At 42.0% G+C, this 23,737-nt stretch overlaps 2 protein-coding genes across 3 annotated transcripts; one reads left to right on the forward strand and one right to left on the reverse strand.

Annotated features, from left to right (window-relative positions):
- Positions 1-5: 5 nt before the first annotated feature.
- SLIRP (SRA stem-loop interacting RNA binding protein) lies at positions 6-4,339 on the forward strand. Its single transcript, XM_087747418.1, has 4 exons — positions 6-131; positions 296-354; positions 2,167-2,274; positions 4,215-4,339. Exons 1-4 carry the CDS (start codon positions 38-40, stop codon positions 4,272-4,274), a joined length of 321 nt encoding a protein of 106 aa, XP_087603544.1. The 5' UTR covers positions 6-37; the 3' UTR covers positions 4,275-4,339.
- Positions 4,272-21,644, reverse strand: SNW1 (SNW domain containing 1). 2 transcript variants are annotated; one of them, XM_087747415.1, is made up of 15 exons: positions 21,526-21,644; positions 20,308-20,461; positions 18,472-18,633; positions 13,041-13,136; positions 12,842-12,948; positions 11,901-12,005; positions 11,742-11,811; positions 10,971-11,036; positions 9,567-9,683; positions 9,068-9,209; positions 7,224-7,320; positions 6,298-6,415; positions 5,119-5,282; positions 4,814-5,038; positions 4,272-4,671 (listed from the first exon to the last, which is right to left on the reverse strand). In XM_087747415.1, the coding sequence occupies exons 1-14, from the start codon at positions 21,537-21,539 to the stop codon at positions 4,834-4,836; spliced, it is 1,617 nt and encodes a 538-aa protein (XP_087603541.1). In that variant the 5' UTR covers positions 21,540-21,644; the 3' UTR covers positions 4,272-4,671; positions 4,814-4,833. The 2 variants fall into 2 exon arrangements, with proteins under 2 accessions (XP_087603541.1, XP_087603540.1); XM_087747414.1 differs by having other exon boundaries at positions 4,272-5,038.
- Between the last annotated feature and the right edge of the window lie 2,093 nt (positions 21,645-23,737).

The raw sequence follows: 23,737 nt of genomic DNA on the forward strand, positions 1-23,737 counted from the left end.
CGGGGCCGGCCGCCCCCTTCCCGCCGCAGCTCCCAAGATGGCGGCGTCCAGCGCGGTGCGGGCAGCAGGACGCCGCTCCCGGAAGCTCTTCGATATCTTCGTGGCTGAGGTGCCCTGGACGGTGTCGAGCAGTGAGTGCGCGCCGCTCCCCTCGTCCCCCAGCCGTGCTGGGGCTTGCGCGGGAGGAGGCGGCCCCGCCGCGTGTGCCGGCACAGGCCGTGGGGGCCGGGCCAGGGCGGCTGCGGCGGCGCGGGGGTGCCGGGCCCGTGTAACCAGGTGTGCCTTTCCCCCACAGAGGAGCTGAAGGAGTACTTCTCCCAGTTCGGGTCAGTACAGAGGTGCCAGCTGCCATTTGTGAGTACTCCCACGTTCTGCAGGCTGCTGTTCGTGTCTTCTCGGTAAAATGGGGACGAGCTGCCGGCTGGTGCTCGCCGGGCCCCGGCAGGGTTGGTCCTGCTGCCGGGGCCCTGCCTCGAAGCCGGCTCCCCCGCTCCCTCGGAGCTGCCTTCTGGAGGCCTCTTGCTGTACTCTGGTCAGGTTTTCGGTGCTCTCCACCCTTAGTTCCTTCTCCCAGTGGGTGCCGCCACTTGTCTGCGAGCCGTAGGCCTCATTGAAGCATAGTGGTTTCCATTGGCTTTGAAAGAGCTTTGGAAAGCATATCCCTCAGATCCCGTTAATGCTGCCATTTCTGAATAATTAACCTAAAAGTGCTTTGAGCTTCTCTATCATCGTGTTATCACTCTTCTGACAAAGAATAAAGTGTTTATGTGCCTGGTCTCACTGTCCTAAACAGTCTAAAGGTGTGGGCATGAACGTGCTGTGGGTTCGTACCCCATCCAGAGTGCAGGTGTAACACAGAAACTGCAGCCTCTTCAGGATGCTCCCAAGCTGCCAGCCGTTCGTGCCTCTGTCGTTTAGGTTATTTATCTTCTGAGCATGTGGGACAGGGATAATATCTAGTACAGTGTCTTAGAGATGGACAGTCAAAAGAAAGTGTTCTGTGTTATGGATAAGTTGCAGGCCATTGCTGAAGGAGTAGAGGTTCCCCTGCCTGCCCATATTTCTCCATGTGCAGTAATGGTCTGTTAAATTAAGCCTGGTGTGTAGTGAACTTCAGTTAGTGAGCTGATGGGTTTACTATCAGTTGAAGACTAGTTTGGAAATGGAGAAAGATAAATTTGAAACAGTCTGGTTATTTCTCACCACTGAAGCTTCTGACCGCTGCCTGCCCCACACTGTTCCTCAGGCCCAGGACAGAATGCATTGCTTCATTACGAAGGCTGGCAGCTTACTGTAAACCTGCCTCCATCACTGATTAAAGCTGAACTGATGCACGTGTGTACGTTTTGATTCAGTGATTACTTTAGGAGCGTTCATTAATGCTTAAAACTGCCAGAGGTACAAAGATCTGCCAGCAGCCCAAGACACCCTAATTAAGACCTCACTGGGGTACTGAAACTGGGCAGTGTGACTACAGTACCTTGTGGGTGAAAACTTCACTGGTGTTTGGAAGTGCTGCCAGTCATGCCTGATGATCAGGGAATTCGGTGGCAGAGCTGCTGTTAACTCTGATGGGGATCAGAGTAGGGATAAAAGGCACTTTGGTAGACCTGGGTTTTCTGCATTATCTCCTCCTTATTGACAACTGTCTTTTCCAACTGGCAAATTATTCTTAAAAATAACTTTGTTTTTCTTTTCAGTGCAGTTAGTGCTTGTCATCTCGAATTGCAGCCTGCTTTCTTAGTATCTTAAGCAGCTGCTTTATCTTGCTGAATGCTTTTCAAGTACTGTGGCAGGCTTATTTTCAAATCTGGCAGCCATTTAAATGTCAGTTCTGTTGTGACTGGCTTAATAGTAGATAACTACTGCAGTTTGAAACAACCATCTATGCGTTATTTCAGTCTTCAACTATAACTTAAAATCTTAAATTTTTGTATGATTGCTGGACTCAAATTTAGAGAAGGGGATGCAGAACAGCCTCTGCTAGGCCCCTGCATGCTGTCAATGAGAGTAAATGTCTTAAAGTGCGAATAAGGCTTCTGAAACAGCAAGTGTGCCGATTTCTCTGATAATTTCTCAATCCTTAAATTGAATCTCTGTAGATAGTTTTTAACAGCCTATGTGAATATTTTCTACAGTAATTTATTTTTTTAAACTGATATCTAGGACAAAGACACAGGCTTTCACAAACGTTATTGCTGGATTAAATTCTCAACTCAACAAGATGTTCAGAATGTATTTCAGAAGGACTCCCACATACTTGAAGGTGCTAAGGTAATGTGCTGATTCCTTTAATGAAGTAATGTAATGAGTTGAGCTCTTTCATTCTGCCTTTGGTTGGATACAGTAACATCAAAATATTGCCATACTCATTCCAAGTGTGCTGAAGCGTTTTGCCACTTAGCGTGCTTTTAATGTTTTTTAAATCATTAACACTTTTGTTTATTCCCCCCCCCCCCCCCAACTCTTCTTGTTGGGGTCAGAGATCACATACCAGACATCAAAACCTCCTGCTATGCTAAGCTAAAGGAATATGAATGCAATAAAACTGTTCAGGAACTGCCATGCAACTAGTTATTATTTGTAATACAGGTTTTTGCAGGTGGAGTCCAACATCGAATTTGGATGTTGAGTGGCAGGGGGAAGGTGACAAAAGAATGTAAAGCTAAGCTTTGAACTTTAGTGAAAACTTCTTTTTTTTTCTCTTCAGCTATCATTTCTAATAGGACAAATCAGCTGCCTGCTTTCATGTGTTCAAGATAACTTTAAATTAGCTTTAGTGTAGCTTGCTTTTTTTCACTTGCTATCTTTAACATTTTAAATGTTAGTAAAGGGAAAAATATGATACTTTGGCAATCTCAGTGCATCAGTGTATGGTATCAAGAGACAGTGTACACCGTCAGTTAAAACCCTTTGGTCTAGTACCCATACAAAGGTGTCTGTCAGTGACTGGTCAGTTAGAGCCAGACAATTGCATCACCTAGCTTCACTGCAGCAAATAAATAGACCAAAGGAATGGCCATCCCACCACTTTCCAAACATTTAGTATGCAGTGGTGTTGACAGATAAGGACAAAAGGACAGTAAGTCAATGGCTGCCCAAAGTTCTTAATAAATTAACAGGTGTCACGGGAAAAGCATTAAAAACTTGCATCTAGTATGTTCACTAAACAGGGGCAAATTACTAAGGGGATTTTCTTGTAGACTTACATGTGCTTCAGCTGACCTCGCTACTCAGAGTAGGAGTAGTAGTAGAGTGAAACCATGAGCAACAAGCAGGCTGGTATAACAGACGTGATCAATTCACATCTTTGAATAATTAATAAGAGTTCTTCAATATCCTTCTGACAACTAGTTTCTTGTTTTGAGACTTTCAATGCTAGGAGATGGTAAGAGTAAAATGAATTGGCAAGAGAGTTCAGGGATGCAGTATGTTGATTATGATAAAGTATTTTGCCTGACGTGGTTCGTACTAGTGCAGAAATCTTCATTGGTTGTCGTTACTTTGGTACCTACTAAGAAAAGCTGAACTGTGAGTTACAACTGTGGTGCAGAAATGGAAGCAGAAATTAAGGAGCGGTTTGCCGACTTCAGTCTTAAACTGTGACAAGCCAGGCAATATGCTGATCCCTCATAAACTGGGCTGAAAATAACTAAGATGTTATCTGTATGCAATTATCAAAATAAGTACTTGGAATAGCATAGATGAGTATTTAGTGTCAATTTCCTGGAAATTATTTTGCTGCTTTTTATTCTTGAAGCTGTAAGATAACTGCATTCACTTAACTGCCTAGGCTTCGAGGACTGTACTCTTACAAGAGGTGCAAGAGCTAAGAGGCTTCTTTATAGTGAAATAAAAAGCAGAAGGCAGGCAGTAGTTAGCTTTCTTCATTTCTTCAAAAATGCAAGCTTCTCTAGAAGCAAAATACATGAGCACTTCTCCCACTGTGTTCTAGGCTAGGTTTAGACAGTTACCTTCTATTAGTTCCACGTGAAAGCACAAGCTTTCAAGATGCACTTTGCTGATACAACTAGCAATTGCTGTGCAAATTATATTCAACTTTCCTATCAGGAGCTTAGCAGTTGTGGTTATGGCTCACAAAACTGAACCGGTTATAAACTCATCTTCTGCTTTCCGTGTGAATGTTTTAGAAGATCAGAAATGAAAAATATCAAACCTTCTTAACTAATTTGAATAATTTCCATTGTTTTCAGCTCGCTCTCAAACAGCAGCCCCGTAGAAGACGCAGTCAAAGAAAGAATCCAAGCGAGTGAGCGGTGGAAGGAGGCTTTATTTCACTAAATGTAAAGGAACTAAAATAAAGACTACTGAGAATCTATGAATGAGTATTTGTTTTAAAACAGAATCCAGCTGTTTCCCCTCCTTGTTCAAATAAACTATATAGCCACGCTAAAGAAACACTGAATCATAAACTCCCTAGCATCCATTACAGCATAAGACAGTAATTATATACAGCAGGAAAGCTTTTAACAGATAAAGTAAAAGCTTTAGCTACCTACAAAAACTAAAGCTGTAGGAAGGGGCTACATTCTTACCCTGAGATGCTGGGCAACAGGGAATCAGCAAAGTCAGAGCACTTGCTAGAGAATAATTCCCTTCTGAAATGTTTCAAAGTGGTCTCCATTCCTCCACTCTCCAGGGGTAGCTGTCCTACGTAGAAGAATTACTGTGTGTACGTATATCCACACGACAAGAGTTGTGAACTGCTGCGTTACAATGCCATCCCCCTATACACCGCCGATATTAAAAATGCCTTTTGCATGAAGTCCAAGCTTGTAGTCCATTTCTTTACCTCTCAAGGAGCAGAGGTATTCAGTCCTTCCTCCTCTTTTTGCTCTCATGCTCATGTTCTTTGGGGCGGCTGCTATCTGATGGCCGCTTAGAACCACCATGTTGCTTAGCTTCTTCCAGAAACTTGTCCAAACCAAATGGATCCTCCTCAAATTGAACTGGTCCATCTCTGCCCCTCCCTCTGGTGTTACGATCCGAGTTAGAAAACTCTTTGTCAGGAACAAACCTGCAGGAGAAGAGGTGATACTCAGTTGACTGTAACTTCAGAGTACTGATGAAGAAAATGTCTTAACTTTCTTTTCTTACCTATTGGTCTTTATTCGAGCCTCTAGATCATCACCATACATGTCCTTATCCACGTTTTTACTTGGCCTGTAGATGTTTTGCGCCATATCCTTGCCACTTCTCCAAGGCTGGTCATAAACATTATAAATTTCATCCTCTCCTCCAGCAAAGCCACTGTCCATACCCTGTGAAGAAGAAAGAACAGCAGTGTAACACAGACGGGTCTGCAGAACTTCAGAAAATTTATTTTAACATCAAGATACACTGATGGTGTCATACAGATACACAAAGGCAGTACTGTGTAATTTACTGTTGACTTCAAAGGAGTTCAAGCACTTCATTAGGATACGAGTGGGTCTGGGTCTGGGATTAAGTCCAGAGGACGCAATTGTTACAAGCCTCAGTCTGGGCCACTTCTACTCTTCCAGAAAGCAACAGGAAGGATTACAGGCCATTCGTATTTCAGAATAATGGATCATTTCAGTCTGCCCTGCAAGTACAGCTGTCTATAATAGCCAAGTACAACCATGCAGAATTTATATTATTCAGAATTTCTGGAAAACATGATTTAAGCTGACTGATCCAAATCACACCAAGGCTTATGTGAACTGTGAAAGTAGAAGTGCCTGCTTGCTCACTTTTGATTCATCAGCTTTCCCTTCTGCCTGCAAGTCTTTCATTGGCAACATGAAAAAGAATGATTGACAAGCTGCAGGTCTATTCAGGGACTTTCTGAAGCCTAATCTACTTTTTCATCTCTGAAGTTCAGGGAAAATAAATGTTGCTGTTAACTATTTATATCTTCAGAAGGATTTTTAACAGAAGCAATAATGGGAATAGAAAGTATTTACTTGCTTCTCTCTCAGAGCAGATTTCCCTTAGTCAGTACATTTGTGCAAAAGAAAATGAGGTCACTGCAGCCTGAAGGCAAAATTGCTTCTTTCTCCCCACTCCCCAGTGAGAAAAACCACAACAAAAACACTTTAATCCAGTTAGACATTCAGAATATTCCATTTTTGTTGCATCAGCTATGGATAAAGGAGATCAATAGTTTCCTAACCAGTTACTTAGAGACTTCTTTCAGAGTGTATCCACACCAACCATGAGAACAGGATCCCTTTAGTATTCTAGGCATGCCCACTAAGGAAGGATAAGCATGTTCTCACAGAAAGCTACACAGCTATGAAAAGGTATTTTTACCTTGCTCTGGTTGAACAGCCTCTGGTCGTATTGGATTTCATTGGATGGCCTGGGGTTGGGTACCCCTAAGGCAATAACTTCACTGATATCTCTGTTCTCATTTCTCTGCAGCTTTGACCTGAATTAAAAATTTTAAGTTTTATTAGGTCAGTAAACCGTATTTGTTGACATGCTCAACCACAACCTGAGCCTGTATTAGTTGCTAACAATTTGCCTCAGGAGCCAGACTATTGCCCTTCCTTACTAGCTAACATTTAAAATTTGTCTCCTGGCAAAGGAAACATTTGGGAAAGTTATGTTCAGCTGGGCATGACATTTAAATTTGCTTTCCACTATCTGCAATTTACATCAAGCTGACTTGGTCTAAAATGTCATATTTATTTTTTGCAAGAACCAGTGTAATTATATTCTGGGAAGGCCGAGCAATCTAATTTTAAGATATCAGAGATTTTAAGCCTCCAGAAACTGTTTGCGCTCAGAAATCTCACTGGCTTGGGCAAACAAGATACTTCAGCCTACACTCAAGTCTATGCTTACTTCAAATGAACAGCTTCAAGAAACAAAGCCACTAATGATACTCTGGTCTCACTGACTTTCAACCTTTGCTGTCAACATGTTAATTAAATCTGAATATACTGAAGTTCTGCTAAAGAAAAACCCATGCAAAACCAACAACCCCCCACTCCCCCATTCATCTGGAAAATTCTAAATTTAGAAGAGTGTACTGCAGTACTCTAACACAATAATACTATTTTATACGATGAATGAACGGCGAATACCAGTTTCCGGTGTCCAACACCGAATATCTCCACAAGGTAAAATTCAGGCACTCGCATGAAGCAAAGGCAAAAGCCCGGTGTAATAGTTTCCCTAGTGGGGAAGCCTCTGTCAGTTCAGGAATAAAGCAGCTTTCTTCTGTGACTCACCTTTTGTCAGGGGCTGCCCTGGAAAGATTTCTGTCATGCTGTCTCTCTTTGCGCCGGTCATGTCTGATTTCATCTCTTTCTCTAGCTTCGCCATCCTCTAAACAAATGCAAGATTGCTCATTACAGACAAATATTTAAAGTTTGAATTAACTATGCCACAGACATTGGCACAGTGATTCAATTCAGTATTCTTTTACAGAAGAGAAGTGACCCTTAGGACTATTTGAAATGTTACACTTTAACCAAACTGAACACATGGAAAGACACAGCTTTCTTATGCCACAAGCAATTAACTGTCCTTGACAAGACAGTTAAAGCAGACATAGCCAACAACTATGTTTTCTCCACTTTCAAGAGCTTAGAATACCTGTCCATCTAGGAATCAATATCCTAAAAAACCTACAGATCATATCATACTTTTATCTCTTAAGTGTGAAAATAGCATTCGAACACGGAGGCATCTAAGTACCTTGAAGAACGTTCTGTGACTCAGTACCACAGATTCACTCAGGTTGGGAGGGAGTCTCTAATTCAACCTCCCGCTGAAAGCGGGATCAATGCTGAATTCAAACCAGGTTGCTCAGGCTTTGTCCACTCAGCTGGGGAAAAACTCCAAGGACAGAGATTGCCAGCCTCCCTTGGCAACTTGTTCCCGCTGCTTCTTGTCCTCATGGTGAAAATTTTTCTCCTTGCACGTACTTGGAACCTCCTGCTTCAACTTTTGACCACTGTCTCATTCTTCCACTGTGAAGCTTAGGGAAGAGCCCTGACAATTTCCTTGTAGGTATGGGAAAGCTTCCATTAGGTCCCCCCAAAGCCTATCTTCTCCTGGCAGAACAAGCTTCGTTCTCTCAGCATCTCCTCACTGGGCAGACGCTCTAGCGCCCTGACTGTTTTGGTGGCCCTCTGCTGAACTCAATCCCATTTATCAATGTCTGTCTTGTACCTGGGGGCCCATAACTGCACCCAGTATTCCAGATACAGTCTAACAGGTCACCAGTAAAAGGAAATGATTACTTCCCTTGACCTACTGGTTATACTCCTGCAGATGCAGCTTAGTATGCCCTTAGCATCACTGCTGCCAGGGCACACCGCTGGCTTACGTTTAGCACATTGTCCACTAGGACTCCCAGGTCCTTTCCAACAGAGTGGCTCTCCAGCTGGCCAGTCCCCAGCCTGTTGGGAAGAGGTTAGTCCATCCCAGCTGCAGGATTTCACATTATATGACCATATCCTCCACCTTTTACTAGTAATGGGAGATCATAACTACTCTGTAAGTTCAGCATCTTGATCTTTGAAATGTCATTTCAATCATTATCATAATGGTTATGATTTAGTTAGGTTAGCAATTTTTGGGCCTAGTGGCCAACAGAACTACAGTTCTGCAAGACCAGTTAAAACAATGCAAGAGATACAATATTGCATTTACCATCTTTGAAAACTTAAAGATGGTTTAGTTCTTGTAAACAAAGTTGCTCTTCCTCTGCAACAAGCCTTTTCTCAAAAAAAAAAAAAAATTAATTAGAACAGTCCATGAAAGCCATTACTTGTACTGATCCATTAACTACTCTGAAATTCTAAACAGTCTCCCAAACCTGTATACACTGACACAGTGCTGTGACGTTCAAATTCAGATCCCATCAGACCAGCCACTGAATTAACTAAATTCACTGGCTGATCAGGGAAATACATGAATAACAGATGTCATCCTTAGAAATTACAGTTGTTATTTATGTATTTTAAGTTCTTGGGTTATTTCTCCAAACCTACACTTCAGAGAGTGCTAAAAAAAAAAAACCAAAACAAAAACCAACCCATAGCATCTTAATAACAAAGAAATGTACCTTTTTCAACATGGGTTTTGATGCCTGCCCTTCTCTCCCTGGCTTTCTGAGCCATTTCTCGAAGCTTCTCCTCATGCTTCTCCTTTTCTTTCTGAGCCATCTTCCTCTCCACCTGGGCACGCATCTCCACAGCCTCACGAGCCTGCACACATAAGACATAGTTAAAATGGCAGAAAGCTAGCACCTGGGATGCAAGCAGATCTTTTGTCATGGAGTTATCCAGTAAACAGGGCAGGAATCAAGCCATAAAGATGAAGTTCAAAACCAGACAGCCACAGCAGTTAGAGCTGAGAAACAAGATCCATGACCTCCAATAATTTAACCCACACTGAGCCACTGATTCAAAGATATTTGGGATAAGACCTTATGTCTTATGTTAGCCAAGAAGCAGGACAAATCAAAAATCCATAGCCTATTCACACTTTATTTTTCCCAAGGCAATAAATATACAAAGAAGGTAAAACCACACGGAACAAAACACTTTAAACAACCACCTGACCTTTCTGTCAGCTATATAGAGAGCCTCAGCAAGCTTGGCAAAATTTTCATTAATATGAACAGTCTGTAATCCTCTGCCATCTGCAGCCAGACGCTTGTCTAATGGAATGGTGTAACCCTATAGGGGAAACAGAGAGGCAGTTAATCACAGAAACTAACATTATTTGTAATAACAAACATTATTATATTTATTGTGTAAGAAAACAAAACACACACACAAAACTCTCAACCCATTGTTAATACGCCTCAATGGACCTCCTTTATACATACTTCAAATTCATCCCAGGTAATACTAAGCTCCCCTCCAATTCCACACTCCCCCCAAACCTGAATCGCGATTTTCCCTCAAGTTACATCTTAGTACAAATGACAGTTTTTATTGATAAGGTCCACTCTTTGCCTTGTGTTAAGAACTACAGATAATAGCTTTCCCAGTCTCTAAGCTGCTTTACTATTTGTGCTTAAAAAATGTTTTCCCTAAACTGTTTTTATATCTGTTAAGAGGTTAGCTGATTGAAACTGAGACGGGGGAAGGCTGCCAGCAAAAGCCAGAGACACTAAATGCCAATTTTGCCTTCAAAAGCTGAAACCTAAAAGTATTTCTAGATGATATTTTAAGATTTTTTTAGAGAGCTCTACAAATTTTTGCTTTAGTTTTAGCATCTGTAACCTAAAATTTGATCTACTAATTAGTGTCAGTCCCAGTTATACAGCTGTGTTGGGGTAGAAAAAAAAAAACAAGATCCAAACACACAGCTTTTCCTTCCTCCATTTGAAGAGGCTACTTCATAACAATAGCTTGGTAAGTTAGAGAATGATTAGACCAGTTACTGCAGCAAATTCTAAATTCTCCCTTCTCTCTGAACGTAAACTTATCAGCTGATAAAAATCAAAGGGACAGGACATACCTACTCAAACAAGAAATAAAAATACCTAAGCTAACCAGTGATGAAAATTAGTTAGTGAAAGAACGCAACAAGGAGAACTTTCGAGAAATTCGGACTGCAATATTAAAAAGAAACATGCTTGGTTCTCTGTGAGCTACCCTTTCCTTTTTCAGTTTAGATGGCTTTACTTTGTGGGCTCCAGAGACTTTGGTTTCAGACTCCACATACTGCACTATTATGGGGATTTTAACTAATGCCATTTTTTCCTCTCAAAATGCATAATCTCTGCCATGCAGTAACATATTTTCTCTCGGTTCTATACTCCTGTCAATTTGACAACCCTGATATGCCAAAGAGAGAAAAACCGAGCTCTACAATCACGTGTTCTCCATGCTGGAAGCAGCCAGTTTACCTAACTCTAGAAGTTTAAAACAAGTATTATTCAAGCTTAAATCATTCACAGAAGTCTCCCAGCAGGGTGCAACATTAGCAAGGTGAATTTATGACAACTTAATTACCTTTGCATTTTTCCAGTTTGAAATGCATGGAGGAATTTTCCACTCTTGCTGCTCTTTCACAGTCATCTGATTTAAGAGAGGAAGCAAAGTCATCTTTAGATTTATAGCAAAAGGAAATACTGTTTTCTTTCTCAACGGCAGCTATGAAACTATTGAAATAAATTAGAGTACAAAGTTCAGGACACTTACAAAAAACTCAACCCCTCTTAGCAGCAATAAGATGTTCATTTCTGCACTGTACCTTTGCCAACACTGAATAAAGTCATGACAGCTTTTCAGCCATCCTCTTAAACTTCTATCACACAGACCGGAACTCACAGCCAGCTTGTTAACATGTGCACATTTAATGGCAGTTCAAGTTGTAGGAAACTGACGAACCACCACCACCCTCATCTCTCAGAAGGAAGCTAATCCTTCATAACACAAGTTAGTGTTATGAAGGATTAGCTTAATAGTGTTGTCTGAAAGCAGCATCAATGTACTGAGGCTAAAGCCTCCGACAATTCATCCATGCCATGCACAAATCCAGTAATGCAGCGCTGCGTAAAATATATGAGAAATCTACTCAACCTCTGACAAGGTACAGGGAAGAGAGCTACTTTCAGAACTGCCTGAAAAACCCCAGAAAGACTGCACCAGGCACCAAGTTTATCACTTAACATCACATCAAAAGAACAATAAAGAGAAGGTACACAGAAATTAACTAGATCAAAGTAGAATTTGTGAACCCATCTAGAATTCAAAACTGAAAACAGCTGTGGCATTTCATACCTTTCTACTAGGAGAGTGCATTACAGGTGCTGGAGGAGAAGGTGGTCCACGCGGAATCTTCTTGTTAATTCTGAACAATTAAGAAAACAATCAGCATGTTGTATACGGAAATACACTACAGAATCTTCTATTTGCCATGAAGAAGTTTTGAATAGTTACTTGAATCTTGGAGGCTCCATAGGGTCCTTCTGCATTTCCACCATCCGAATAACTCTCTGTTTTGCTCCAGAGTTGAAGGCAACACCTTGCTGGGATGGTGTGTACCTGAATAAAACAATCAAAGCGCTCAGTTCTCTGCTCACAGCTAGGTACTCCTTTCCCACCTTTCATTTTCACTCAGTTCACTGCTCTAGCTGCATTTTCATTTTATCCACACCAGTTTAAGACTCTTCCACTGCCAACGCCAGGAGCAGGTAACTGCAAAGAGGATACTGTACTGAATGCAGAGAATCAACTAGACCAGAGAGAACGTATCTTCCCAGGGCTATATTGTCCTGTTTCAACCTACATTCCAAAGTAGAAGAAACAAACTAATAGAGTACACAGAGCATGTCACAGTACTGTTTATCTATGTCTGTGAATCCCTGGTGACCACTTACTGGTTATTAAGAACCTCTTCACATACTTTTCAGAATTCACCTCAGGCCAAGTCTAACTCTGCCAGGGAATCTTTCTGTCTTCGCAGCAGAGAGGCATCATAAATGAGTATCAGCCTCCTAGTAATTCCAATTCTTTCCGGTTGCTCATTTTATAAGGGAAGAACGTTGTTACATGCCTTGTCTTGGGTTGAAACTCCCAGTAAAGACTCTGTTTCCATGGCAGCATCGTTCATAGTGCTCCCTGACAAATCTACATTTTGTTGCTAAAACAATAACCCCTCCACGACGTGCCACGACTCATGACATGATAAAACATATTTCAGCACACTTCAAACTAGGTCATCATTAATGGGTTAATTCAAAGTACATAAGCCAGTTTCACATTACTTACAGAAGAACAGAATTCAAGAGGAATTTCTGTTCTCAGAAATTCAAGGAATATCCCAATTTTAATCAATTTTATATATAACAAAGTCTTACATACACACCAGCACTACATACCGAATGTACTGTGCAGGAGCTAGTTTGTCAGCTGCTCGAACTGGCATGGCTGCTGCAACTTTTTGGGAGACTGATTTCTCCAAGGCTGCTCTTGTCTTCTCTGTTATCTAAAGACAAAAGTACCACAGAATGCATCTCATCACATATCCAAGACATACAATATACCTCTGATAACTAGGCACATCAGTGCATATAGTACCTCTCTAATTGCCTCCTCGTCTGGTCTTTGCAGTTCAGGATCATCCACATTCATGACCTCTTTTGGCACAAGATCTGTGTATTTGCTGTAAATAACCTGAAAGACATTATAGTTTATTAGTGCTGGTAAACAGAATTATAGAATCATTTAGGTTGGAAAAGACCTTTAAGATCATCAAGTCCAACCATAAACCTAGCACTGCCAAGTCCACCACTAAACCATGACCCTAAGCACCACATCTACACATCTTTTAAATATCTCCAGGGACGGGGACTCAACCAGTTCCCTGCGCAGCCTGTTCCAGTGCTTAATAACCCTTTCGGTGAAGAAATTTTTCCTAATATCCAGTCTAAACCTCCCCTGGCACAACTTGAGGCCATTTGCTCTTGTCCTATTCTTCTCAACCTATTCTTCAATGACTCCCATAGAACAAGAATATACTCTAGACCCCATGTTACAGGTGGAATAATCGAAGAAAAGAAGCAATTTGATTAAATATAATTATGTAAATCACTCTTGGAGCTAGGATTAGACGCCAGTTACCTGCTTCCCTTTCCTACTTTTTTCCTTTTTAGGCTCCCCCAGACAGACAGAAAAATCCACATTTGTACTTCTGTTTCCAAGGATTACTTAAGAATTTGATACAAGTCTTTTCTACCATCTAGACTTTTTTCATATCATTGTGTTTGCTATGTTCTTCAAAAAATAAATGCTTGAGAAATCTGTTCTTTACACTTTCCCTCATATGGGTACTTCAGTCTTCATACAACACACAGCTAGCTGTCACTAGCTTTAAGCCCCAATTTTAAATATAGGGAAACAACACTATTAGATGGCTACAGGGAAAAAATTTATTGATTTTTCACATTTGTCCAACAAAACAGCATCAGAAAGTCTTAGTTCAAAGGGTTAAAAGCCATTACAACGATTATTTCCAGTTCATTATAAAGTGCATGTCCAACTATGAAACTGACCTTTAGCCTCAGCATTGATTTGTCACACAAGAGACATTTACTGCTTCTCATCCTTCCCTCCTAAAATTTCAATCCTTTGAATTAGTATCAATAATATCCTAGCTTCTCAGATGCTGAATGAAGGACATCTGAAGAGCAGTGTTCCTCTAAGGTAATTAACTCTAAGTGTCTTGCTGCATGAAGAACAAAGTACGCTGAAAGAGCTCAGAGTATCCCAGAAGACAAAGAAGAAAATAAAAAAAAAAAGTCTAAGAGGTGCTCTAAAAACTACAGTACACTGAGGTACAAATGAGCTACAGGAACTAGTTAAACCCTGAGATATTACATGCAAGTGGCAAGCTGCATTAACGTGGAAAAAATCCATAATATGGATTAAACTAGCCTGAAAATACCAAAATTTTTCTCTCCATCAAAAACTTGATAGACTTGCATGTTCTAATTGGAATCCTTTTTTGAGGCGATATAGACAGGCAGATAAAGATGTTGCACTGTGTTGTTTTTCTAGGTATTTACCTTATTTTAACAGTAAGGTTGAGACATTTTATTAATCTAAAATAAAGATGAGACTGGGACTGTTTCATATTGTGGTGTGCCCATTCACTACCATTTTTCATCTACAAAATTTAAAAGGAAGCATCAGCCTGTGTTTCAGATATTTCATTTTCATTGCTACTTAAAAGCGGGATCTCCTTCTAGGCAGAAAGAAAATGCTCCATTTTTGGTACAGCTAGATGATTCCTTCTCTGGCTGAGACAGCCTTAACAGGCAGCAATTAGAAATCTGCATGCCACTGCCATCAGAAAGAGAACAATCTTACCTAACTAGTTGTGTAAGATACTGTAGACATCACACACATTTGGAGCTTCACAGGACACCTGATAGACACAAGCGTCTTGACAGAAATTTCTTAACTTGTAATAGATAAATCCCTCCGCACAACATATTTTGTTCTATATATCCAGAGCAGCCCTGTACAGTGCTCATCAATCCCATGTGTAAATTGAGAAGCTACCATCAAGCATTGCAGAATGAATTCCTTCCTTATCAAAGAACGGTTTCTCCCTCTGAAGCACATAACATTTTAGAAGAACAATTACCTGGTTGGAAGTCTGGCACACACACCAGAGAAAAAATTGGTCATAAGCTCTCAAACCAAGCTCTACCACAAAGGTAAATACATCATCAGTGATGAATACTTTTGATTACTTTAGTTATATTCACGTTTTCTTGTCCTGTTCCATCGCTGTGGCAGGAGTTCCTTCAACAACGGAACTATTCTCTCATGTGAATGTTTCAACTGAATTCACAATCTTGAGAAAAAAACTGTAGGTAAGATTTGCACTCCTTTTTTTCTCCTTTAACATCTAAGCCGCAGCCTTGGGCCGCTAAGAAGACATCCAACTCCTGCACAGAAAAATCACCCTTGCCAGAAAAAAAGTAATGGACCTAATAGTTCCACTCCTTGATTTCACTCTCTCTTCTGTCTTAATAAAAACACAGGAAGCAATTATATGTCCTTATTTTCCTAATAAGGGGACAGAGCATCAGTCTCACCAAAATATATCAATTATTAATGCATTATTTTAGCCTGGCTTTTAGTCATGTGAGCAAAGTATTGGAAGCATCTATAGCAGCACAAGAGCTAAGCACACAGCTAATGCTAGAAATCCTTCATCTGGACAACCAGACCAAACTCCATCCTCAGATCCCTAAGGTCATGTATCCAGGCTCACCAACATTATCCAACATTTTGTGTCTAGTAGACTTTCTGCCAGCTCCAAACAGAAGGCATGTCAAACTCTCTCATTTATGTCAGCATTTTTCAAGGAAAATTCTCTGAAGCAACTGTTTTTTAAATATGTAAGGGAACAGATGCAAGAGAGATGAACCACTGCAACAGTAGAAACTGCTGACAAGCCACCTAGATATAGGGGCTGGGTGATGGAACTGCTGCCTCTACAAGAAGGCAGAATACTAAATTCAGCTTCAAAAAACCCATAAACTGTAGCAAAAGCAAAATTTCCTTCTCAACTCACACCAAACAAGTAGCTCAAAGAATAGGATCAGAAACTTCATCTCATTTCTGGCAGGTTGCTAAGTGTCTATTTCTCTTAGCTCTAAGTATTAGGATTGAAGAAACATTTGAATTATGACTGCAGCTCTCAGGATAATGAAACTTCTGTATGTAATCCTACTGACACTGTACTATCAGAATTTCTCTCTTACAGAAAACATCCCACATTAATCAACTGAACACAGATCACTGAAGAACTGCTCCCCATGACATCTCTGCTAATACTTTCTCTCTCCTGCAAAACAAATCAAGCAATAGTAGTGAAATTGTTTCAAATATCTAATTTTCTTTCAGTTTTACCCTGCCTTGAACCACAATACGTTTTTTTTAGCCACAGCATTTACATCCAGCTAGATGCAATCAGAAACAAGCTGATCCAGAAGGCAGAGCTTAGGGTTAGGAAACCCCAATTCCAGTTCTACAGAGTCATTTTGGAAAAGCCATGCCATCCTGATAAGTGTGGCCACAAAATGAGAATATTACTGTTTCTTTATAGATGCCATATAGAAAGTTAATGAATGCTGGTACAGATCTTCATGAATCAAATATGACAAATGTTAACAGCTTAAATGTAACTTTACCTGTTCTAAGTATTTTTCTAACTCTGAACCAAATAAGGGACAGTGAAAGATTAGTCATTTTTGCCTAAAGCCTAGTTCTTTTTCAAATATACTTAGATGCCTATCTGAACAGTTCTATTATATGAACGTTAAATCTGATCCTACAGGTAGGCAAAGATTTATTTAACAAGCTGTAAAAGATTAGGGTTTAACTACACTATTTTTTTTTTGTTTCTTATTTTCCCTGCAGCTTACCCAAAATCAGTTCAATTATTAACTTCTGTCTACTTACCTGCTCCAAAGTATTTTTTATGCTTTGGGATAAGTCAAATTTCTATTTACCATCAAGTATCAAATATTTAGTATCACAAAATTCTATAAGTGTAATTAATATTTTAGGACCTTCCTCTTGACAAATAATCAAAAGACACTACATAAAGTCTGATGGAGCCCCAATGAAAGTCCCCTCAGTAAAAATACTGCCACTGCTGCTGTTTCTGTTTAGTCTGACTACTTTCTACCACATGGCAGCATGGAGCCTGATTGATTTGAACTGATTTTTTTTCAAAGGTACTGCAGTAACTTTAGATGCACAGGATGAGGATATACAAGATGTGACACTTCTTTGACACTCAACCAAGTATTAGTTAAATATAAAATCCCATTGGCATTAACTTCCTGCAACTTTGACAACTGTAGTATCAATTTAAAACAACAAAAAAATTTATCCGTTAAAAGCCAAAGATTTCCCCTGATATTCTTAGAATGCTCACCCTATTTTTGTTTGAGAGGTAAAGTTCACCTTTTGTTTTTCTGTTTAGATAGGTTTTTCCCCTTCCTCATTTGCAGTAAGACATGAGGCATATTACATACCCATAAGCTTTTCAAGGCATCCTAAATTAAAGCAGGAGAAATCAAATGATTTTGAAAACAACTATTCATATCTATCAACTAAAACCCTTTGTAGTTAACCCTCTTTAGATTTTCTTTGGGTTACCCTATGCTTTACAGGATATGCTTGCTATAACAAGCAGCTGGTCAAACATTTGGTCATGCCTCAGTAGTTTCTCAGCCCCCAACACCTGCTTAAGGGAATTAAGGTTTTAATGTAGTCCACTGTTACATTTGAAAAGGCAGACGTAGATGCTCCTCAAACTGGACTTAGGAGACCCAAGTAACTGGTCTCCTCAATACTAGTTAGGACTTCAAGATAAAGTGTCATCTCTTCGTTTTTAGAGAGGCTAATGTATACGTGAAATTGAAGTCAGTTCCCATTAAACTCAACGAGAATCTTGCCATCACTGAACTTAACACAAAAATTTTGGAGTATAACCACTGGCAATACTTTCTGCTACAATTAAAAAAATAAAATAAAAGAGCACTCAACAATATTGAAAACAGCCAGAAGCCTCAAATGCTAAATTAGTAAGACACAAGGTGTAGTATTCCGAAAGCTGAACTGTATTTTTTGCCTTTTTTTTGCCCCCTCTGAGGGGGCAAAATGGGGCTGCCTGTGATCAGGCCGGGTTTCAGTTTCTTGTCTTCACTGGAAAGCTCTCTAACGAAAGCTGCTAAGCTACCAGGCAGGTTTTCCGCAGAGACTCTCACCATTTTTGCCTTACCTTTTAATTACATAACAGAGAAGATCACACAGTGATCCTGGTCAAAATGGCCATGTCTTTCTGACTTTAAAAAATCAGGACTGTACCTCAAGAAGACAATCCATTTGTCTAATGCCAGACCAATGAGTTTAAGCATATGCAATATGCACATACAACTTTTCCAGGTATACATGCCAGTCTACATATTTGAAGAAATATTACCTTGTCCTTTGATTGTCCTTGTCGAGCAATTGCATCGTATTTTATTTTTCCTTCTGCATCCACCTGCACAGCCAAAGCATTGGACATTTTCTTCTTTCGGCCCATATCCAATGGATATTGGGCCACATGGATTTCTGGGAAAGCACCCCCATCTCCAAAATCCTACACAAAAGAAAAACTAGTGAATGACTGAAACGCAAAAACGCAGTATAACATTTGCATGTGTGGGAAATGGAATGAAAGAGTGGATTGAGTTTAACAGAATGAAACATTGCCAGAACGCTCTAGTAACTTTATTATTTTAGCTGGTAAGGGAGCAATGACTACAGAACTTACACTTACTGAAAGAAAAGACACTGAATGCATAGACATCTTGCAGTAACTATTCCCTGCACAGAGTCTTCCACTGGATGTCCCACATGCAACAGTAAGTTACAGAATCAATGTTGAAGTGTTGGGCAGAACAAAAGTCAGTCACGCCTCAAAATTTTTTGCATGACTCTTATCTATTGAGAACAGATTTTGTTTTTTCAATTGTGGCACTCCAGGATCTCTGGACAAAGGTTATACTTTGGAAACTTCTATCACTCTTCAAGAATCTGCATTTGTTTGTGAGGCAGAAAGGAGTCCTTAACTGTCTTTTTGAGATGCATATCGCTTTGTGGCCCAGTGATGCGGAAAACTCTTTGAAAACCTTCACCTGACTTCTTAAGAAGTTCTTTTGGTAACACTTAAAAAGAATAAGAACTAAAATATTAACTGTAGTAATCAACAGTGTAGGGAGGGAACTGAAATGAAGGTATAATTTTTAACATCATAGGCTCTATTAAATGCTGAATCTATATAAAAATGTTTTGTTTAGAGAACCACTGGAACTACTATTTGAAGTCACCTTATCTAGCACTAATGCATCACCCTGGTAGTGTTGGATCCATCTTTACCAAAACGGACTCAAAGGTAAACTAACGCAAGGCTATTACCAGCTCATGAAAGGATGGCATTTGGGGACAATGCAGGATCACACATGAAATACCATATCAAAACCTCAATAGCAGGCCTTGTCCCAAGAGCACTGGCTTCTGACTCATCAGAGCAGGTCTCAGATGTTATTGTCAAGTACCATTTCAAAATCCGCAAGGTTTCGTGGCTCAGTGAGAAACTACTAAAACAATTTCGTAATCGGAGCTATACATCTGTGTTTTCCCTTCTACCTCCCTTCTACCTTTTAACATTTCCACTTGAAATTACATTAAATTGGCAAGGATTACAGCTAAGTACACGCAACATTGTCCAGAACCCTTTTGCCAGTAGCATACTTAAACAATGAGTATCTGACAAATTTTTAAGTTTCCTTCCAACTCTTTAACAATTTTCTCCCCCACTAGCTGCTATCTTCTGTTACACTAAGAACAGAATACATGAGTGTTCTGTTCTCCAATATACACATGTTCACTTGTTCCAGCTATAATCTGGAACATGTATTTAACAAATAATGACAGAGGAACAATACAGATGTCTTTCTCAGAGGACCCTTGCCTTCACAGAAAGGACCATAGACCTATTTCCATGTTACAATATAACAATCGCTAAAGGGAAGAATCCTCATAACATCCTGTTTACCATCAAATGTTTTAAGTAATCTGGTGAATTAGAACGATTTCCCCCAACCCAAAAATATATCTAACAGTCTTGATATAAATTCTGCATGTGGTAAGGCTTTGCACAATTCTGTGCTATGTTCAAGATGCTCAGAGTTTACTTCCACTCCAGAAAATACACTTTTTTTTTCCCCCCCGTTAGCAGACACACTACTACAGCGTGAATTTCAATACCTACCTCTAGCACCCGTGGTATCCATCCTTTTCGGTAACCATACGGGGGAGGTTCCCTTCGTGATGAGACTAGAGCAGTCTGCCTAGATCTTTGAGCTCTTGCTCTTTCTTCTAGTTCTAGCTGGTCTTGAGACAGCTGGGTTGGAGCTGGTAAAAAACTGTACATCCATAGACAGCCACCAAGAAAAGAGAGACAGAAGAAGTTAATTCCGATCATTTCACCCAGTGACACTCAACTATGCTTGGGTCTACTACTAAATTATTACTTTCTCTACAATCACTCCACACATACCGAGAAACAGTTTATGAAATTTGACTACTGTATTCATAAACCAGATGGGAGTAACATCTGAGATTATAGGGGAAAAACCAATGTGCGCCCTCTCAGCATTCTGGAAGATCCCTATAAAATCTGATGCTAAATTCATCCACACTCACACCTTGTTTGAACGGGAGTGTGTGACAATGCCCATTCTCCAACAGCAATGTCACACACCACGGTGTATTCTTTCCACCAGTACGGAGCAAAAAGAGAAAATATGCCCTTAGTCCCAACGACTCCCCCTTCCTTTCTCTCAAGGCAAACGCCCACAAAAAGATCCGTCAACAAGCTCCCCCCTTAACGCCAGATACCACCCGGCCACAACCAATTAGTCGCAGAACAACTTCTTGACTTCCCGTTTTTCAGCTCCCCTGACTACCGGGCCTTTTACGCGTTTTTTAAGGAAGCGTCCAGCTCCGAGAGAGTCGGCATTCCAGGGCAGGCCGCTGAAGCCGCACTGCCGAGGCTTGCGAGAGACGCAGCAGCTTGCAACAAAGACCTCTCGCCCTCGCTCACGGTAAAGACACCCCGACAACACCCCGCGGCTCCCATCGCCTCCGGCCGAGGCGCAGGAGCTCCTCCCTCCCGCAGAAAACACGGCGGGGAGGCAGAGGCCTGAACCACAGACAGGGCCAAACACCCCCTCCCGCCAGGGCAGGACACAGCGGGGCAGTGCAGCTCCCACAACCCCGACTCGGCCCTCGCCACCCTCCCCCGGCCGCGGCCCGGCCTCCTCACCGCCCGGCGGGCCCACCGCGCAGGACAGGCCGCGGCCCTGCAGCGCGCTCCCCGAGCGCGGCCTCTCTGGTCGACCGGAGCCTCACACAGCGGCGGGACGCCGCAGGCAGGCCGGGGAGGGCCGCCACCCCAACCGGGCCGGACGGAGCCAGCCGGACCCACCTGGTGAGCGCCATCTTGCCGCCTCCGTCGTCTTCTCGGGAGCCAGGCCGCGGGGGAAGGCAGGGGGAGGGGCGGTGACAGCAGCTGCGCACGCGCCCTGCCACGCAGTGGCGCACCGGGAATTGTAGTCTGGGTGACGTCGCCGTCGACGTGCTCGCGCGCATGCGCACAGGCCGCAACGTCTCTTGGGAGATGTCGTTTTTCCACCCCAGCGGCGCTGAGGAGCCTCACCGGGGCGCCGCCGCCGGGGCAGGGGCTCGGGCCGCGGCGGTGAGGGAGCGGCCGCGCCTTCGGGCTGCACGGTCCTGCCGACGGGCGAGCGGCCCGTAGGGCGATTGGGAGCGGCCCGCAGGACGCCTGCCGTCCCTCGGGCCGGCTCAGGGCGCCCGGGACTGCGGAGGACAGCGCCATCCGCGCGGGCTGCCTCGGGGCCGCTGGCAGGCGAGGGCTGCGGCGGACTGCTGCCCCCCCCCGGGCCTGGCAGCCACCCCCTGGCTGCGCCGGGCCCAGAGCTGCCGGCTGCCGGCCACAGCGTAGTGAACCCCCGACCGACACACACGGTGTCTCCCGTATTGCGTGTCTGTCCCGCTTGGATACCTCCCCAGGCATCGCTGGCCTCCGCAAACTTGGGCAGGGATGGACCCAATGGAAACGGCGCAGTCCCAACGAGGCTGCACCAGAAACGCAAGAGCAATACAGATCCCTGAGGCACAACTGGAAGAAAAAGAACAAGGGGGGAGCTCAATACAATATCCCGTCTATTCAGGTGGTTTCCAACAAGTTCAGTAACTATGGCTCATCCCGCTGAAGGTGTCCAAGTAAAAAGGAGAAAATACAGAGCAAATGGATTGGAATAAAATTTCGTATTCTGATATCAGCTGCTTAGATATCACTGAACTGGGACATGAGAGAGAAGAGAGATTAAAAGTGCTGTAAAAATACATTGATTTAAAATAAAAACCTGTGTATTAAATGCCAAGAGTTGTACTGTATATGTGTAATGGGCATCCATATGCTACATAGAAGTTTTTTTTAAATCGAGCCAAGAGATGCACTCTTTAGACTATAGTTAAAATGTGGAACAGGGAAAAATACTTCCCAGAGAACTGTGGTGTGAACTAGGTGGAGCTTTTCATTGCTATTCATTTTGACGTGGTGGTATATGGCATTATACATAAAAGAAGAAATCTAGTTATTAAATAGTAACTGCTATCCTTATGTTAGCACCTAGTGAATCAAAGGGAGAAGAATCCCATTGTACTAGGCATGGTTCATCTAGAAGAGAAACAGAAGCTGGCTAGAGAAGAAAAGGGTAGAATGCGTAAGACACAAACACAGTTTTTATTAGAAATAAAAAAATCATACCATACGAGGCAGGAAGACTATAAGGCAGGCTGAATGTCTGCCTTGCAGTCTTCTGGTCATTTTGTCTGTCTTACCATCTTCTCATCTGCAGGACAGCCTAGTCTTGCAGCCTAAATTCATTTGCTACAATTTCTAGGATGGGGGAGATTTGGCGGAGGGTAAGGACAGGCCTGTTGCAGTCCTTCTATGCCAAAACTCTCGTCTCCAATGGGAATCAGACTCTGGCTTTGCATTGTGGTGACAGCAGCGCTGTCATCACCTCTATGAATGACAGATACTTCCCCTTCTCTCTGAGACAGCTCGCCTCTTATGAGCACTTTAGACAAAGCTAAAGATACAAGACTTTGACATGTATCGTTTATCAATAATTTTCCTGAGCAAAACTCATCCGTCATCTCTCCTACCCATTTCTGTCAGTCATCTAGCAACAGAATTGCTGTTGTCACATCTGGCAATATTGCTTCCTGACTCAGGAGCCTCCTCTCGCCATCGGAAGTTGCTATGGTCTCTGTTTCCAGCTGTTATACTAGCTTCACCTGAAAAATGATCTTTTCTCCCTCCTGCTGTGGCATTTCTCCTTCTTCCTTTGCTGTGATGCATTATTTAATGCTGTATGGTAAATATACAACTTTATGAGCTATTTCACACCATGGTTTACATGACAGCCACAATACAAAATTGTTGTTTAGAAAGTGAAATTGTAGGTGAGCAATACGCTTCAGCTCCTGCACTAGGGAGATGCTCCTTTGGTTTCCTCACGGCTTGTTCCTAGAACTGTGCAGCCGCTCTCTCTTTGCAGACAGTGAGCTGTTCGTGCCTGCAGATGTTTATAGCTGGCTGGCTATAA

This window comes from Nipponia nippon, unplaced genomic scaffold (genome assembly GCF_047370975.1).
Source record: "Nipponia nippon isolate SJK-2023a ecotype South Korea unplaced genomic scaffold, ASM4737097v1 scaffold_11, whole genome shotgun sequence".
In the NCBI taxonomy this organism is placed as follows: Eukaryota; Metazoa; Chordata; class Aves; order Pelecaniformes; family Threskiornithidae; genus Nipponia; species Nipponia nippon.